This window comes from Aotus nancymaae, unplaced genomic scaffold, assembly GCF_030222135.1.
Source record: "Aotus nancymaae isolate 86718 unplaced genomic scaffold, 86718_ANA_hifiasm-v0.15.2.pri h1tg000011l, whole genome shotgun sequence".
Taxonomy (NCBI): domain Eukaryota; kingdom Metazoa; phylum Chordata; class Mammalia; order Primates; family Aotidae; genus Aotus; species Aotus nancymaae.
In genome coordinates, this window is record NW_026988422.1 from 23,096,818 (window position 1) to 23,116,376 (window position 19,559).

Consider the following 19,559-nt stretch of genomic DNA (forward strand, 5'->3'; position numbering starts at 1 on the left):
ATAATTTTAACTTAGTTTTTTCTTTTTTTTTTTTTTGAGACAAATTCTTGCTCTGTCACCCAGGCTGGAGTGCAGTGGCACAATCTTGGCTCACTGCTGCCTCTGCCTCTTGGGTTCAAATGATTCTCCTGCCTTACCCTCATGAGTGTCTGGGACTATAGGCATGCTCAGCCATCCCCAGCTAATTTTATTTTTAATTTTTGGTAGAGATGGGATTTTACCATGTTGGCCAGTCTGGTCTTGAACTCCGGACTGACCTCAAGTGATCCGCCTGCCTTAGCTTCCCAAAGTGCTAGTATTACAGGCATGAGCCACCACACCAGGTCTTTAGTTTTAATCACAGTTTTTAATTATGAATACTGTTTTATAAAGAGGCAGTTTCTTCGAAGTTGTCTGATATCCATGACTGCCATCTTTTAATTCTGAAGGGCATACCAAAATAGAATAGAAAGGTATTAAGTAGTTCAGAGAGATACATTTTTTCTGTTGCATTAGAGTTATGCTGGGTTAGTTTGGGATTACAATAGCATTAGGTGAATACTAAATTTACATTACTTAAGCATATATTTATAAATAATATCATGTGCTAAATTTCATTAGACCCAGGACATACATAGGTTATTTTCTCAAATAACTGTAACTTCAGCGAGAGATCATTTGTCCCCAAATGACAATACACACATACTTTTTCATGGTGAAATATGTGAATATGAGTGTCTATAAAAGTGAAGATTTGGTAAAATTGTTAATTGTAGTGAAAATTCACATTTGTTGTGTTTATTTTGGTAGGTGCGAACTATGGCTCGAGATTTATACGATGACCACTTTAAAGCTGTTGAAAGCATGCCTCGTGGAGTAGTGGTAACACTCAGAAACATAGCAACTCAGTTAGAGTCATCTTGGGAACTTCATACAAATAGACAAGTATGTCAACCTCTAGATTTTAATGATGCATAGTGAATTTTAGTTTGATGTTTTCCCCTCTATCCTTTATGTCATGGTATTGAGTAGGGGGTCAGCAAATTATGGCCCAGGAGCCAAATCTGGCTTGCTACCCATTTTTGTATGACTTTATGAGGAAATAATGGTTTTTATATTTTTAAATGATTGAAAACAAACCAAAAGGAGAATTTCAAGACACATGAAAATCAGATTTCAGTATCCGTAAAATTTATCACACATAGCCATGCTTATTCGTTTACATATTTTCTACTACTTAGGCATGGTTCTACAAGGGCATGGTTGAATAGTCGTAACACAGAGTATATGGCCTGCAGAGCCTATAATATTTACATGGGCCCTTTACAAAAACATTTGCTGACCTCTGGTAGACATAATTTGTGTTAATAATTTGAACTTTTAATTTTGCTTAATATCTAAATTATTCTCATAATTGATGTTCTGGTAAGTTATTTTAAGAGCTATGTTTATCTTTTTGATTGTTTTCATTAATTTTTTTTCTTTTAGTGTATTGAGAGTGAGAACACTTGGAGAGATTTAATGAAGACAGCTTTAGAAAACCTAATTGTACTTTTGAAGGATGAAAACACAATTTCACCTTATGAAATGTGCAGCAGTGGCTTGGTACAAGCACTTCTTACTGTTTTAAACAATGTAAGTTTATCAAGTAGTAAAGAACAAAAATATAGTTTTAAAAATTATTTGTAGTTACTCCTTTGATAGGTTGAGTGATTTTTAGTTTGTTTTGTCAAGAAATATTTAAAAGCTGAATGATGTTAATATTTCTAATTTCTCCAGCCTTTAAGTTATATCATTAGTTTGAGCCAAATGAATTAAATAATTTTATTTTGATTTCTAAGTTCCCTAATTATAATTTGGTTTTTTTTTTTTTTTTTTTTTTTTGAGACGGAGTTTCGCTCTTGATACCCAGGCTGGAGCGCAATGGCGCGATCTCGGCTCACCGCAATCTCCGCCTCCTGGGTTCAGGCAATTCTCCTGCCTCAGCCTCCTGAGTAGCTGGGATTACAGGCACGCGCCACCGTGCCCAGCTAATTTTTTGTATTAGTAGAGACGGGGTTTCACCATGTTGACCAGGATGGTCTCGATCTCTTGACCTCGTGATCCACCCGCCTCGGCCTCCCAAAGTGCTGGGATTACAGGCTTGAGCCACCGCGCCCGGCCTATAATTTGTTAAAGGTTTTGTTGACTAAAAATATTTAGCCTAGATTTATCGTAATTCACTGCTCTGATTTTCATATGAGTTATATAAAATAGAATATGTGTGTAGACCTTAAGTACCTAAGTTATATGCATAAAATTAATGTATGAACAGTAAAAGTTTAGGAAGCTTATGTGAAAATTTGATAAATACTTGCTAATAACTTTATATATTTTTTTCAATTTAAGTATGTCTCTTTATTGTGGTAAAACTTTTTTCATGTATTTATTTATGACACGGTCTCACTTTGTTGTCCAGGTTAGAGTGCAATGGCACAGTCTTGGCTCATTGCAGCCTCTGTCTCCTGGGCTGAAACGATTCTCCTGCCTCAGCCTCCTGAGTAGCTGGGATTACAGGCACCTGCCACCATGCCTGCCTAATTTTTGTATTTTTAGTAGAGATGGGGTTTTGCCATGTTGTTCAGGCTGGTCTCGAACTCTTGACCTCAGGTGATCCACCTGCCTTTTCCTCTCAAGTGCTGGGATTACAGATATGAGCCACTGCACCCAGCTCTTTTTACCTTTATTTTAATGAAAGAATTCTTTTCATTTCAGTTCTTACTTATTTATTTATTTTTTTAAATTTGGAATGCTTCATGAATTTGTGTGTCATCCTTGCCCGGGGCCATATTAATCTTCTTTATATCATTCCAGTTTTGGTAAACGTGCTCCTGAGACAAGGACTACTCAATTTAATTCTTTTTAGTGTGTGTGTGTGCATGTGTGTTTGTGCACTCCTACGCATGTGCATCTGTTGCCATGTTGCCAAGGCTGGGCTCAAGTGATCTGACTGCCTTGGCCTCCCAAGGTGCTGGGATAACAGGTGTGAGCCACTGTGCATGGCCAGAGTTGATTTCTTCATCTTAATCATTGTATGTGCTGATACACTCCTAAGATTCATTTTAGGCTGGGCATGGTGGCTCATGCCTGTAATCCTAACACTCTGGGAGGTCGAGGTGGGTGGATCACTTGAGGTCAGGAGTTTGAGACCAGCCTGGTCAACATGGTGAAAACCTATCTCTATTAAAAATACAAAAAAATTTAGCCAGGTTTGTTGGAGTATGCCTGTAGTCCCACCTACTCTCCTGTAATTCTGAGGCAGGAGAATTGCTTTAGCTGGGAGGCAAGGTTGCAGTGAGCCAAGATCACAACACTGTACTCCAGCCTGGGAGACAGAGTAAGACTCTGTCTCTTAAAAAAAAAAAAAATTCACTTGAACTTCAGTCAATCCCATAGTCCCTTCATAAACTTTACTATTTGCATTTATTCCCATTTATTATAGTGATATATCACATATCACTTAGTAATATCTATGGAATCATGGTTTTGATGTAGCAGTTTGTTCCTAATACTTATTAAAGTAAATAGTACTGTTAAAATGGAAAATGTTCATTCATTCATATATTAATGAAAGATGAAATAATGATTTTACTCAGATTGTAGTGATAATTTTTAAATGTTAACATTTGTCTCTTAGTTTTTAATAAATTTCAGTAAGATTCTTAAATATCTTTTTGTTTTGGACTTTATACTTTTTGTTTTCTTTAGAGCATGGATTTGGATATGAAACAAGATTGTAGTCAACTGGTAGAAAGAATAAATGTTTTTAAAACCGCCTTTAGTGAAAATGAAGATGATGAAAGGTAAAACACCAAATTTCTTTGAATTTGATGTTTGTGATGTTTACACAGTTGATATACTTCCTCTAAAAGAAGTCTAGAATAGCATTTATGCACACAAAAGAAACTCTTATTTAATAGGAATGTGACATACACGTATAATAAGAGGAAAATTTTTGAAGTTTTTTTTAATCTAGTGGAATAATTTAAATTACTTGTCTGGTATGAGTGAGCCGATCACTTAGTTTACTTATTCATTATTATTATTATTATTATTTTGTAAATTCAGACAAGATTTCACTCTGTTGCCCAAGCTAGAATGCAGTGTCATCTTGGCTCACTGCAGCCCCACCCTCCTGGGCTGAAATATTTCTCCTGTCTTGACTGCCCAAAGTGTTGGGATTGTAGGCATGAACCACCATTCCTGGCCTGATCACTTAGTTTAAATTACATGCCTGTTTAAGATAGTTGAAAATTTGAACACTGATAAAATGTTTGATAATAAGTAATAGTTGTTCTTTTTAAAAATGTAATAATAAGGCTGGGCATGGTGGCTCACACCTGTAATCTCAGCACTTTGGGAGGCTCAGGCGGGCGGATCATGAGGTCAGGAGTTCAAGACCAGACTGACCAATGTGGAGAAACCCGTCTCTACTAAAAATACAAAAATTAGCCAGGTGTGGTAGTGCACACCTGTAATCCCAGCCACTCAGGAGGCTGAGGCAGGAGAATCACTTGAACCCAGGAGGTGGAGGTTGCAGTGAGCCGAGATCACGCCACAGAGTGAGGCTCTGTCTCAAAAAAAAAAAAAAGTAATGATAGCATTTAAAAAAAAATTCTTTTGTTAGATTTATATACAAAGAATATCTCTAGATGAAATAATAAGCTCTTTAGCATTTTTTCAAACTATATAAGAAGTTGAGTCCAGGCACAGTGGTTCACGCCTGTAATCCCAGGACTTTGGGAGACTGAGGTGGGTGGATCACTTGAGGTCAGGACTTCGAGACCAGCCTGGCCAACATGGTAAAACCCTATCTCTACTAAAAATACAAAAATTAGCTAGGCATGGTGGTGGGCCTCTTTAATCCCAGCTACTTGGGAGGCTGAGGCAGGAGAATCCCTTGAACCCGGGAGGCAGAGGTTGCAGTGAGCTGAGATCATGCCACTGTACTCCAGCCTGCCTCCTGGGTGACAGAGTAAGACTCTGTCTCAAAAAAAACAAAAGGTGAGGATTGGGTGGGAATATAGATATTAATAGATTGGTCATTAGTAGCTAATTACTAGAGCTGGGTTGATGAAGGTTCATTATATTATTCTGTGTACATTTGAATAAGATTGCACTTTTAAAACAATAAATTATACAATTTATTCAACTAATTGTGTTAATTTCAAATTTCATTTTTAATGAATGCATATATCTTTACAGTGTATAGTAACGTATTGAAGTATTACTATGTTAAACAATTTAGCTCTTTGCAAACTATTACTATTAGTCAAATATACTAGTCTCAGTGGTAACATCTTTTTATGTAAATTCCATAAGTGGTAATATTGTGCTGAAAGTTGTAGGTGACTTTTTTTTTTTGAGACGGAGTCTCACTGTCACCCAGGCTGGAGTGCAGTGACGTGATCTCGGCTCACTGCAACCTCTGCCTCCTGGGTTCAAGTGATTCTCCTGCCTCAGCCTCCTGAGTACCTGGGATTACAGGCTCGTATCACCAGTGGGCCTGGCTAATTTATGTAGTTTTAGTAGAGATGGGGTTTGACCACATTGGTCAAGCTGGTCTCTAACTCCTGACCTGTGATCTGCCTGCCTTGGCCTCCCAATGTGCTGGGATTACAAGCAAGAGCCACCATGTATGGCCACCCTCACTTTTTTTTTTAAAGAGATGGAGTCTTGTTGTGTTACTGAGACTGAAGTGCAGTGGATATTTACATGTGCCATAATTTTGCACTATAGCCTCAGACTCCTGGGCTCAAGCGATTCTCTTGCCTAAGCTTCCCCTTGTAGCTAGGACTCCAGCATGCGCCACCTTGCCCAGCTCTGCAAGACGATTTTTTAAAGTTCTTGATTCAAATTTTCACATTGTTTTCCAGAAGTGTTATAGCAATTTACACTCCAATAATGAGACAGTATATGTTGTGATACCCTTGCCATTAAATATTTTTTCAAAACTTTGTTGCTTTATATTATTTTTTATTTATCAAATATTATACAGTAAAATTGTTTAAACTTTAAAAATAAATCATACATCTACTTTATAGTTGATAAAGTTTTTATTAGAGAAATGAAATATTTTATATTTAAGTGAAGGAAATTGAGTTGTAAGAGTATTTTTATCTACTCAAACATAATTTAATACAAAATTAAACTTTGTAGTCATGAAAAATAGGGGCATGCATATATTGAAGTTGATTACTGTATTTTCTGCATAAACATTTGCATGCAGTTATACAAAAGGTCTTAATAATAATTACTTCTTCACAGTCGACCAGCAGTTGCATTAATTCGAAAGTTAATAGCTGTACTAGAATCTATTGAACGTCTACCTCTCCATTTGTATGATACACCAGGATCCACATATAACCTCCAGGTAACCATAAAAAATGTAGTAGCTAGTATTGCTGAATGCATCTAGGAACAGTGTCAAACTTTTCTTTTAAAAAAATTATTTTTTTTCACGTTGGATTAAAATAAAAACAATTCTACTTAATCCATTTTTTTTTTTTTTTTTTTTTGAGACAGGGTTTTGCTCTTGTTGCCCAGGCTGGAGTGCAATGGTGCGATCTTGGCTCACTGCAACATCCGCCTCCCAGGTTCAAGCAATTCTCCTGCCTCAGCTTCTGGAGTAGCTGAGATTACAGGCATGCACCACCATGCCCGGCTAATTTTTTGTATTTTTAGTAGAGATGGGGTTTCTCCATGTTTGTCAGGCTGGTCTCAAACTCCCGACCTCAGATCCACCCACTTCAGCCTCCCAAATTGCTGGAATTACAGGCGTGAGCCACCATGCCCAGCCCAATTCTACTTAATCTTTAAAGATTTTAGCTTAATGGCTTGAAGTCTATTTTGTTTTATCAAATCACTGGAAAATTAGGCATTTATTCATTTAATATTTGTTAAAAGAATTATATTTCATAGATCATAAGTGGCAAAAGATATTTTATCTGTGGAAAAAGCAGAGTAAAACGTTTCTCTTATTCTATAATTATGAGTCAAGTTCTGTCATAGTCCATTTGGGTTTCTGTAACAAAATTCCTTAGGCAGTGAAGTTAATAAACAAATCCATTGCTCACAATTCTGGCAGCTGAGAAGTCTGTTATCAAGGTGCCAGCAGATTTGGTGTCTGGTGAGGGCCTCTTCCTCTTAGATGGAATCTTCTAGCTGTGTCTTCACATGGTAGATGGGATGAACAAGATCTCTCAGACCCCTTGTATAAGGACACTAATCCCATTCATAAGGGCAGAGCCTTTCCAGAGATTCCACCACCCAACACCACTGCACAGGGGATTAACTTTTAACACATGAATTTTTGGGGGACATAGACATTTAGACCATGGCACGTCCCTTCCTTATCTCTATATTGTAAACATAAGAAAAAATATGAAGATATTTTAAGCACAATTTTTTTCAGGTCTTTCTTTATGCTATTGGTTAGAACCATATTGCCTAATTCCTATCAATTACACGGTTTCATAGTCTGTTCTTTGCCTTCTCTCTTCCTCCCCATATGTATATATTCATATATAGTATGTAACTTCCTATTTACATTCTCATTTATTCAATTATTCTTTTCTTTAGTAGCTGGGATTTAGATGCAAACAAACAATACATTTTAGTAATATCCTAGCCCAGAACTTTATCACATTTTTATGTGGGTTTCTTAGTGTTTCCTAGAAAGGCCTTCTGCTTTGAATTTTGCCTTTATCTAAATTATTCTGCATTCTACTTCATGGTATAGTTTCTTTTAAATAATAGCCTTTATTTAGTGACTGACGGTCTATATTTGTCAAAGCAATGCAAAGCTAACAAAACTTGCCATACCTCTGAGAACCCAATACTGTTACCAATGCCACTAGACTTCCAGACTAGAGTGCTTATCTAGGGAGTTATACAGTACAGTAGTTGTACCTGATATTCTATACGTAAAAGATGTAGAGGACTACTTTGTGTTTTGTTTCAGACAGAATAATAGGAGCAAGGGGGACTGTTTGGTCCATCGTTTTTAAGCTTTGCTCTTGGTAAGTGAATGAGTTTGGAGATAAGTCTCAAGGACAGTGCACTGATGTCTTTTATTATGCATTTTTCACTTCAGGAGATTGTGTGAGATCCAAAGAGAGGAAGGCCAGGAATGTGCTCTCTGGTAATTTTGCTGTCTAAAACTACCGAAATGCACATATAAGTCTTTAATTGTTTTTATAGGAATTAAGATTTATACAGAAATGGAACTACGTAAAATTGCTAGTCCTATACTTGTTGCTTACTAAAATGTATTGGATTAAAAGCTATTTTGCATCTTTTAAAGTTTATTAGCCTTTCATTATACTGGTTGAGTATTCCTTATCCAAAATGCTTGGAACCAGAAGTGTTTTGGATTTTATAATATTTTGTATTATACTTACTGGTTCAGCATTCCTAATCCAAAATCTGAAATGCTCCAGTGAGCATTTCCTTTGATCATCGTGTCAGTACTCAGAAAGTTTCAGATTTTGGAGCATTTCAAGATTCCAGATTTTTAGATTAGGGATACTTATCCTGTAGAATATATTCTAGCTTTAAAGGAGTAAGCTAATTAGCTACTTTTCAAAAACTTACCTGGAAAATTGTGAGTTATAAGTTGAAGATATAATACTTTGATTAAGAAGTTTTATAAGTTTATTTAAACTGTATATTTGAAGTTGTTTAGAAATTCTAGAAGTTAACTTTGTCTTTTTCTCGATAACCACTATAACTTACTCAGTGACTGCTTTATAAAATAATTTTTTGGTTTTTTTTTTTTTTTCTTCTTTTTGAGACCAGGTCTAGCTCTGTTGCCCAGGCTAGAGTGCATCGCGATCGTGGCTTACTGCACCCTCTGTGTCCCAGGCTCAGTTGATTCTCCCACCTTAGCCTCCCCAGTACTTGGGACTACAGGCACGCATGCCTGGCTAATTTTTTTGTTTGTTTTAATATGTAGAGATGAGGTCTCACTGTGTTGCCCAGGCTGGTCTTGAATTCCTAAGCACAAGCAATCCATCCTCTTGCCTCAGACTTCCAAAGTGCTAGGATTACAGGTCTAAGCCACCCGTGCCTGGCCTAAAGAATGTTTAATAGACCGGGTGTGGTGGCTCATGCCTGTAATCCCAGCATTTTGGGAGGCCAAGGTGTGCGGATTACCTGAAGTCAGGAGTTTGAGACCAGCCAATATAGCGAAACCCATCTCTACTAAAAAAACAAAAATGAGCCGAGCATGGTGCAATGTGCCTGTAATCTCAGCTACTTGGGAGGCTGAGGTAGGAGGATTGCTTGAAACCAGGAGGCAGAGGTTGTAGTGAGCCAAGATCAATCCATGGCACTCCAGCCTCGTCGACAGCAGTGAGACTCCGTCTCAAAAATAGAAAAAGGGCCAGGCGCGATGGCTCACTCCTGTAATCCCAGCACTTTGGGAGGCTGAGGCGGGGAGATCACGAACTTAAGAGATCGAGACCATCCTGGCCAACATGGTGAAATCCCGTCTCTACTAAAAATACAAAAACTTAGCTGGACATGGGTGGTAGGTGCTTATAAACCCAGCTACTTGGGAGGCTGAGGCAGGAGAATTGCCGGAACCCAGGAGGCAGAGGTTGCAGTGAGCCGAGATTGCGCCACTGCACTCCAGCCTGGCGCCGGAGTGAGACTCCGTCTCAATAAATAAATAAATAATATTTAAAAGAATGTTTGATAGAAAACAGGTATTTGTTCATAATTCCACTATGTTTATACTTAATAAATCTCAGTTTGAGGATGTATCATTTTTTACAATTCTGAGAAAAATTCTGAGAAAAACCAAGACGTTTTCTAAACTAGTTTGATTGTTTTTGTGTAGATACTTACAAGGAGATTACGATTTCGGTTGGAACGTGCACCTGGTGAAACTGCATTGATTGACAGGACTGGCAGAATGTTAAAGATGGAACCTTTGGCTACAGTTGAATCTCTGGAACAGTACCTTTTGAAAATGGTGAGCTTCTGGCAAGAGCATGGTGAAATAAGCATTCTGAGCTGTGGTTTAGCCCTTTAGAATAGTAATTTGGGAAGTATACATCCAGAGTTATGATAATACACTTTGGCTTACGAATTCCATTTTTAGAACTGATTTTAAGATAATCTTATATAGACTATAAATGCTTTCTACATGAAGTTGTTTATTATGGTTTTGTACTATTGAAAGCAAAAACCTTAATTCCAATCAATAAATTAATGTTAAATAGATAATTATTCATATTAAAAAGTTAAATTTATTTTAATTGACAATTGTGTATGATAATTATTTCTATTAATTTGAATATTATATGGCCATAAAAATGTATAAAGACTAATGATAACAGAAAAATGTTTTTATACAGTATGATCAAGAATTTGTAATGGGCCGGGCGCGGTGGCTGACGCCTATAATCTCAGCACTTTGGGAGGCCGAGGCGGGTGGATCACGAGGTCAAGAGATTGAGACCATCCTAGTCAACATGGTGAAACCCCGTCTCCACTAAAAATACAAAAATTAGCTGGGCATGGTGGTGCGCGCCTGTAGTCCCAGCTACTCGGGAGGCTGAGGCCAGAGAATTGCTTGAACCCAGGAGGCGGAGGTTGCAGTGAGCTGAGATTGCGCCGTTGCACTCCAGCCTGGGTAACGAGCGAATCTCCGTCTCAAAAAAAAAGAGTTTGTTTTATCCTATTCATTGAAATAATAAACTAAAGAAATACTATGTGATTATTAATTGTGGGGTGCTTTGGTTGTAGGACTTTTTATTTTTCTTGGTATTTTTTGCATATTTTTAAATGAGCTTTTGTTATAATAAACAATTCACATTAAAGAGCTAGGAAAAAGGTAGGTAACATGCTCGAAAATAGCATTATTAAGGTGACTGTCTTTCATATTTTCTTTGGTTTAGGTAGCAAAACAGTGGTATGATTTTGACCGATCTTCGTTTGTTTTTGTTCGAAAATTAAGAGAAGGACAAAATTTTGTATTTCGGCACCAACATGATTTTGATGAAAATGGAATCATTTACTGGATTGGGACAAATGCAAAGTAAGTCAGTCATTCTACTTAAAGCTGGAGTGACCATATTCACCTGATAAAAGAATTCTGGGAAGTAGAATAAAATTATTAACACTCTGAGTATTCTGTGGCTTAAGGAATTTTGACTTGCAGGTAGAAGTTAAGATTATCCAAATTACTTTTTATGAGGAAAAAATGTCTAAATTCCTAATTCTAGTATTGTATATAATTTTAATTTAAAACCTTGTGAAAATGAAATTATCTTAACATTGTTATTTGCTAATTTTTCTTTATTTTTGTATAGAACTGCTTATGAATGGGTAAATCCAGCTGCCTATGGACTTGTAGTAGTAACGTCATCAGAAGGAAGAAATCTACCTTATGGCCGCTTGGAAGACATACTAAGTCGTGATAATTCAGCTTTAAATTGTCATAGCAATGATGATAAGAATGCTTGGTTTGCCATAGATCTGGGCCTCTGGGTGATACCATCAGCATATACACTTCGTCATGCTCGTGGTTATGGAAGGTCTGCCTTGAGAAATTGGGTTTTCCAGGTATCCAAAGATGGACAGAACTGGACTTCTTTGTATACCCATGTTGATGACTGCAGTCTCAATGAACCAGGGTTAGTTGAGGAGTCTTTGCAAGTTGGAAAACTCAGTAAAGAGCTTTGTTTATTTTTATAATTTTATACTCTAGAGCTCTCTTCTTTGTGAAATATTGAAGCAAAATTTTCTTTCTAAAAACAAATCACTTGATACTCTAGGCATTAAAAGTTTGAAACACTGACTTGACTAAAACTTTGTCAAAGGGTTTAGATTAAATAGGAGAAAGCTGAGCTGAGTATATATTTTACACTGGATCTTAGCCAAACGGCTGAGAAGCTATGAATATTTATTTTAAAAATTGGTATATGGCTATCTATACATATACACACACACACACACATATATATACATATATGCATACACACATACGTAACACACTCATGGAAACAAAAAAGTGAAATAAGCTTTCCATAAACTCTCCATATAATCACATAATTCTTAGGAATGTTTAACATATTAGCAGTGACTATTGCTGGTTGTAGAATTAAGGCTCACTTAAAATTTTTATCCTTAAATTTTATATATTGAACTAGTTTTTAAAAGACAAGTCAGTAACTTCTAAAAAGTTCTACTAAATATTAATTGTACATTTTGGCACATGTCAAGGGGTAGATTAGGTACTTAAATTGCTTTCGGCATTGGATCTGGTATGAGGAGATTCTTAACGTTAGGATTAATAGGTGATGTTTTTACCCCTTTCAAGCTTTGAAGACAAAATATTAATACTTTATTTAAAACTTTGCAAAAAAATGTTAAGTTTTTTTTTCCATCATCAGAGAATTTCTCTTACTCTTTGTAAACCATCTTTTTTTTTTTTTTAAAGAGAATGGGGTCTCATTATGTTGGCTGCTCTCTAACTCCTGGGCTCAAGTGATTCCCCTCACCTCGGCTATCCAAGTAGCTGAGACAACAGGGGCATGCCACTGCACCCAGCATTTTGTCTTTTATCTTTGAATTATATTAATCATAAATCATTAATGTTATGGATCAAATCAATATCGTACATTTAAACATTTCATTTTTAACTTGTTTTCTTAACTCCTTTTTCCCCTTGATTTCTTGATTCCTGTAATGAACTGTTGAGTGAATATGAAAGTTAGTTTCTTTTTTCTTTTTTTTTTTGGAGACAAAGTTTTGTTATTGTTGCCCAGGCTTGAGCACAATGGCGCAATCTCAGCTCACTCCAACCTCTGCCTTCCAGTTTCAAGCAATTCTCCTGTCTCAGCCTCCTGAGTAGCTGGGATTACAGGCACCAGCCACCACACCCAGCTAATTTTTGTATTTTTAGTAGAGACAGGGTTTCACCATGTTGGTCAGGCTGGTCAAACTCCTGACCTTAGGTGACTCACCCACCTCGGCCTCCCAAGTTCTGGGATTACAGGTGTGAGCCACTGCCCCCACCTGGCAAGTTAGTTTATTTTTTCTACAGGTCTCTGTTATATAAAAAAATCTTCTCTATCTTGAATATCTTTTTCATCTGTTTTAAAATATTACATAATTTTTTCTCTAACATATTAACAGGTCAACTGCAACTTGGCCTCTTGATCCACCAAAGGATGAGAAACAAGGGTGGAGACATGTGAGAATTAAACAGATGGGGAAAAATGCCAGTGGACAAACACACTACCTCTCACTATCTGGATTTGAACTTTATGGCACTGTAAATGGAGTATGTGAAGATCAGCTAGGTAAAGAGATGATAGGATGCTTTTCTAACTTACTAAAACAATTACTTTTGTAAAAAGTGATTGGTTTTTATTTCTCTAATTTCTATCTGACAGGGAAAGCAGCTAAAGAAGCAGAAGCTAATCTTCGACGACAGAGACGTCTAGTACGCTCCCAAGTTCTAAAATACATGGTTCCAGGAGCTCGTGTTATCAGAGGCCTGGATTGGAAATGGCGAGATCAGGATGGCAGCCCACAGGGAGAAGGCACTGTCACAGGAGAACTACACAATGGTGAGTAGGTGCTCTGCACTATTGTGAAGAAAACTGGTAGTTAAATTTTTTTCTTTTATGTTGAGATAATTTATAAATTGCATAAATGTATGAGCACTATGTAGAAGAACTGTTGATATCACATTATAAATGGAAAATATAAAGAAAATAAGGAAAAATTTTAAGTTCATGGGTTTTGACTAGAAACTTACTGGTAATATTTTGGGAAGTGATCAAGCTTAGTGTAAGTTGAGTATCTTAAAGACACACTTCGGTTTTTTTCCCTAGTTTATTATTCTCAAGCTTACTGTGAATTTTATTTTAATTGCTTTTATTTATTTAAGACTCTTATGCTTTATCTTGTTAGTCTCAGAGGAATCAGGCAGTAATTTTTATGGTACCATAAATCAGGTAGAAAAAAAAGGATTAGCATTTTTACTTATTATTTTTTAATAAAGCATGGAATAAGAAACATCGTCTCTTTATCTGTTAGTAGTTTATTATTATTTCAAAATGTTTCTCAGCCTACCTGCTTTTTTGGGAGTTTGAACTTTCATGTTTTATGTAAGTGTTACTATGTGAATCAAGTTTCTTTGATGCTGCACAGTTTACCAAAGTCATCAACTTAATAAATTGCTATTAACTTCAAAGTAACTATAGTGGCTAATTGTTTTCTTCAAACTATGAGGCTGATTTATTAGCACATAATTTGCCTAGACAGCATTGGGTTTGTTTTCATCAATTTTGTATCAATTTTTAGCATTAAAGAAAGTAAAATGTTTATATTCTCAACTTATCACATATTTAAAGAACTAGAATAAATATGACAGTGCTTAGGAGAATGACTGACATTTAATTTCATCTTTTATGTGGTAAAGACATTTATGTGTTGAAATAAACTCTGTTTATATTGCTTTTAAGATTCTATTCCTTGAATTATTTTACTGCCAAACATATTTATGTAGTATCATTCCATAATTATAAAGCATGGTAATCCAAACAGGTTTACAGTGACCTAAAATTCATAAATACCAGTAATAGTTGAGACGTCAGTTGTACCATTCAACTCAGAAATTTCACATTTTCTTGTTTTTAGGCATCTTGATGATTCTTATTAAAAAATTACTATTCTATTTCCTGTAATTGTTTTGGCCTTGAAGTATGTGACTTGATAGGAAGAGGCTAGTTAGAAACATGTGAATGTAGTTCTTTTTTCTTGGGATGGAGTCAGTTGAAGCAATTGCATAGAGAAATTAGAATCTTTTTTTTTTTTTCCAAGATATAATGGGACAAAAGTTTTAATACAACCACCAGTCTTCACAAAATAATTTTAATACTTTGTGCCTGGAGCAGCAGCATCTTACACTGTGATGTTCCTATACACACATAAGCATTTTATTGAAGTACAAATGTTAAAAGCAGAGAAACTTAAGCAATTGCCTATACAAAGGTAAATGGACACTGTAGGTTATTTTTCTTCTTGAATCATTTTGCTGCATAGTACATTGCAATTACATGTCAGTATAATGTTACTGATGTATATAATACATTTGAACTGTGAGGTATGGCACCTCCCTATGAGGGAGTGCTAACTTGTAAACCTGAATATTTTGAGTGATTATTATAATTATTATTATTAGCAACCACAGATGGGGAAAAAAAATCTAGCATAGAATGTTAATTTCAGAGTTTAGCATTCAAGAAAGGCCTATTTTTGCTGATCTGACAAATGTAGAAATTTAGTTTTGGCTAGCCAACATGGCTGTTTCCATCAAGTTATGCCTTTCAGTCTCTATGTCAAAGAGGGTTCTTAGCTTTCAAATGCTTAACCCAACCATTTCTAATGATGGCTAGTCATTACTGACTCTATTTTTTTTGTCTGTCTTTTGGGTATAGAAGGAGTTGAGAGAGTATTTTTTTGGGCCAATTAATACAATACAAAAGTCATTTTTATTTGAGATTGGGATATGTTTTTGAACCTTTTCATTTTCTCATACATTTCTGTGTAGCAGAAGAGATAGTTAAATGTTGGTTCTTCAGAGATTTTTTCAGCATACAGAAAAAAATAGAGGCAATTGAAAAATCTCATCTAAACTACTTATATAGATTTGGGGCAGTTACTTTTCCTTTCAAAGAACACCTATGCAGATAATCCCCACAGGTAATTCAATATTATTTCCCTCTGAGTGCCATCATAAACATATATGAACTTGGTGTATGCGTGGGTGGGCATCTGGGTGTGTGGATGGGTGCGTATGTGAGCTTGGGCCCCTTTTATGTGTGGGTAAGAACTTTATAAAGGCATGTTATACTTTAATAAAGATGCTTTTGATATCTTATGTTTTTCCCTGAAATAGTTAGCTTATAACACTAAAATAAGCTTGTAAAATTTCTGTTAATTTCCTTTTAATAGACAATTTTTTTTTTGCTTTTGGAAGTTAATTACCTTTTTAAAAAAAGAATAAGTATTATTTTTCAACTACAAGTAAATATATAGATTGAATATCATTATGCTCATTAGTTCTGTACATGTTACTAGCTTTAGCAGACAGTTTCTAATAAAAGGGCTCAGTATGCTCTTTAAATTTTCTTTAGAATTTTCTGTGCTTATTCAAATTTATTGAACTTGATTATTTAATACAAGAGAACCAAGGAACCACTGAACTTTGAGAACACAACCGAAATGCTAACTTTAGTGTTTTATTTGAGCTAGTGACCTAAAATTTCTGTAATTATATATGAATATTTTAAGAGATTAGCCCAAATTAATGGTAAGAAATTAACGGTAAGGTGGCATGTTTTTCTAGAAAGAACATTTGACTACACGTAATTATCTTTAGCAATTTAAAAACTTTTACTTAGATTCTGTTTACTTGCTGAAGTGGCAGTTTTACCATGTATATCAGTCTTAAAGTTCTTAAACGGTTCTTCCATTTAAGAAGTAACCAAGCCAGGTGCAGTGGCTTACATCTGAAATCTCAGTTACCCAAGAGGCTGAGATGGGAGGATCATTTAAGCCCAGGAGTTCAAGACTAGCATGGGCAATATAGCAAGACCTCATCTCTAAAAATCGAATAATTTTAAAAATGAAAAATAACCCAGTATATTTAAACATAACCCTTACATTGCTTTTAAATGTCATAGACTGAGTTCAGAAATAAGGGAAATAAAAGGAAGAACTTTAAACATTTCCCAGAAACCTTGTATACAGTACATATTTCTTGTCCTTAATATATTTTTTATCATGAGAGTTAAATAATATAGACTTTCAGATAGCTAGTCATATAGTCAAATAATCGAGTCCAAAAATTTGCATATATTTTAGTTGGCAGACCTTGATTGACTATAGAAATTCAGAAAAGGACAGCACTGATGAAAAACTGATCCCATATTGTGGAGCTACTGTCTGACACGCTCCTATCTGCTTTCTGCTGGGTCTCACAAACTCCTGTCCCTTTCCAGGCTGGATTGATGTCACCTGGGATGCTGGTGGCTCAAACTCTTACCGTATGGGCGCAGAAGGAAAATTTGACCTCAAGCTTGCACCAGGGTACGACCCTGATACAGTGGCATCACCCAAACCTGTTTCATCCACTGTTTCAGGCACAACGCAATCATGGAGCAGCTTGGTGAAAAACAACTGTCCAGACAAGACATCTGCTGCTGCAGGCTCCTCAAGTAGAAAAGGAAGCAGCAGTTCTGTGTGTAGCGTGGCCAGTAGCAGCGACATCAGCTTGGGTTCGACCAAAACGGAACGGAGATCAGAAATTGTAATGGAACACAGTATAGTTTCAGGAGCTGATGTCCATGAACCAATTGTTGTTCTTTCATCTGCTGAAAACGTCCCTCAAACAGAAGTAGGGTCATCTTCCAGTGCAAGCACCAGCACCTTAACAGCGGAAACGGGAAGTGAAAATGCTGAAAGGAAGTTAGGTCCTGATAGTTCTGTTCGTACTCCTGGGGAGTCTAGTGCAATATCCATGGGAATTGTCAGTGTTAGTTCTCCTGATGTTAGTTCAGTATCTGAATTAACTAATAAAGAAGCAGCTTCACAACGACCTCTTAGCTCTTCAGCAAGTAACAGACTGTCAGTGAGTTCTTTGTTGGCTGCTGGGGCCCCTATGAGCTCTAGTGCAAGTGTACCTAACCTGTCCTCAAGAGAAACATCTAGCTTGGAGAGTTTTGTAAGGAGAGTGGCAAACATAGCACGGACTAATGCCACGAACAACATGAATCTAAGCCGAAGCAGCAGTGATAACAACACTAATACTTTGGGGAGGAATGTGATGAGCACAGCAAGTAAGTGAGCTTTTCCTTCTGGAACCCAATGCTTTTTCCACTTGGAGGGATGCAAAGTAGGGTCTCTTGTTCTGGCTACAGTTTTTAACTAGATCATTAACCATATTAGATAAAGCTACATCAAATTTAGCACTTCAGGAATATGAAGTTAAGTTCTCTAGAATCATAATATTTTAAGAATTCAGATTAGGTATGATAAAGAGCCTCTTATTCTAGAAGGATAAAACAATACTTCTGATTTTCACTCCTTTATGATAAATCAAGCAAAGTTGCATGAGGAAATAGATGACTATTAAATATTATCATAGTGCAGTGAAACTAAAGAATCATATGAGTATAGCTTTTATTTAGACTCTACATGGATCTTAGCTTCTTAAATTCAAATTCCAATCTAAGCTGCTAACAGGTCAAAGTAATTCCCTTGGAAAATACATAGGGAATTATTTGATTGCTTGTTTCATTTCTTTAAAAACGTTAGGCATAATATTTAAAAATATAATAGTGCTATAAAAAAGAATTTTTAGTTGGATTTCAGTTGGGTTCCCAAAGTTGTTGCTTTTCAGGAACCATTTTATTATTAGTGTGTTTTATGATCTCACTCTTTAAAAAATATAAAACTTAGTTTTTGTAAGGTTTCTGCAATCTCACCTCTTTTTACTGATTTGCTTCATTTTTATCTTTAGCTTCTCCTCTTATGGGTGCTCAGAGTTTCCCTAATTTGACCACACCTGGTACTACATCAACAGTGACTATGTCAACATCCAGTGTTACTAGCAGCAGCAATGTAGCTACAGCAACCACAGTTTTATCAGTTGGTCAATCATTAAGTAATACTTTAACCACCAGCCTCACATCAACCTCCAGTGAGAGTGACACAGGTCAGGAAGCAGAATATTCTTTATATGGTAAGTTATAATTTAAAATCAAAGTATTTAGATACTTACATAATGATGCTTTTATTAATGTTTTCTCCTGGGATATTTTTAAACTTTTGCTTAAAGATATAAATATGGAATCTTTGGGCCAGGCGTGGTAGCTCACGCCTGTAATCCCAGCACTTTGGGAGGCTGAGGCACGTAGATCACTTGAGGTCAGGAGTTTGAGACAAGCCTGACCAATATGGTGAAACCCCGTCTCTAGTAAAAATACAAAAGAAAATTAGTGAGGCATGGTGGCACACGCCTGTAATCCCAGCTACTCAGGAGGCTGAGGCAGGAGAATCGCTTGAAACTCTTGAGGCGGAGGTTGCACTAAGCCAAGATTGTGCCATTTGCACTCCAGCCTGGGCGACAGAATGAGACTCTGTCTTAAAAAAAAAAAAAAAAGTTAAGAGTTACTGGTTGGCTTTAAAATTTTATCGTTAGGTTTGACTAGACTTAATTTAGTGTTAGTGATGAAATTTTTTTAAATATAATTTTTATTTTATATTCAGGGGATACATGTGCAGGTTTGTTACAGGGTATATTGCATGATGTTGAGGTTTGGACTTCTGTTAATCTTGTCACTCAGATAGTGAACATAGTACCCAATAGGAAGTTTTTCAGCCCTTGCCCACTCCTGCACTCCTTTTGGAGTTGCTAGTATCTACTGTTCCCATCTTGATGTCCATATGTACCAAAGATTTAGCTCCTACTTGTAAGTCAGAACATATGATAGAAGATTTTCTTTTTTATATTC

At 36.2% G+C, this 19,559-nt stretch overlaps 1 protein-coding gene and 1 non-coding gene across 7 annotated transcripts in view; one reads left to right on the forward strand and one right to left on the reverse strand.

The window, feature by feature from the left end:
- HECTD1 (HECT domain E3 ubiquitin protein ligase 1) overlaps positions 1-19,559 on the forward strand; it is a 91,656-nt gene that overhangs the window by 47,997 nt on the left and 24,100 nt on the right. For 4 of the 6 annotated variants that reach the window (XM_064374699.1, XM_021674898.2, XM_064374697.1 and 1 more), the window contains 11 exons: positions 790-924; positions 1,468-1,614; positions 3,727-3,821; positions 6,286-6,391; positions 9,863-9,997; positions 10,926-11,065; positions 11,340-11,663; positions 13,168-13,334; positions 13,428-13,604; positions 17,046-17,882; positions 18,566-18,787. In XM_064374699.1, coding sequence (XP_064230769.1) covers positions 790-924; positions 1,468-1,614; positions 3,727-3,821; positions 6,286-6,391; positions 9,863-9,997; positions 10,926-11,065; positions 11,340-11,663; positions 13,168-13,334; positions 13,428-13,604; positions 17,046-17,882; positions 18,566-18,787 — 2,485 coding nt within the window. The remainder of the gene's footprint in view (positions 1-789; positions 925-1,467; positions 1,615-3,726; positions 3,822-6,285; positions 6,392-9,862; positions 9,998-10,925; positions 11,066-11,339; positions 11,664-13,167; positions 13,335-13,427; positions 13,605-17,045; positions 17,883-18,565; positions 18,788-19,559) is intronic. The other 2 variants (XM_064374698.1, XM_064374700.1) reach the window with 2 other exon arrangements.
- On the reverse strand, positions 2,757-2,862 carry LOC135274375 (U6 spliceosomal RNA). Its single transcript, XR_010342217.1, has one exon. It is a non-coding gene; the product is annotated as a U6 spliceosomal RNA (small nuclear RNA).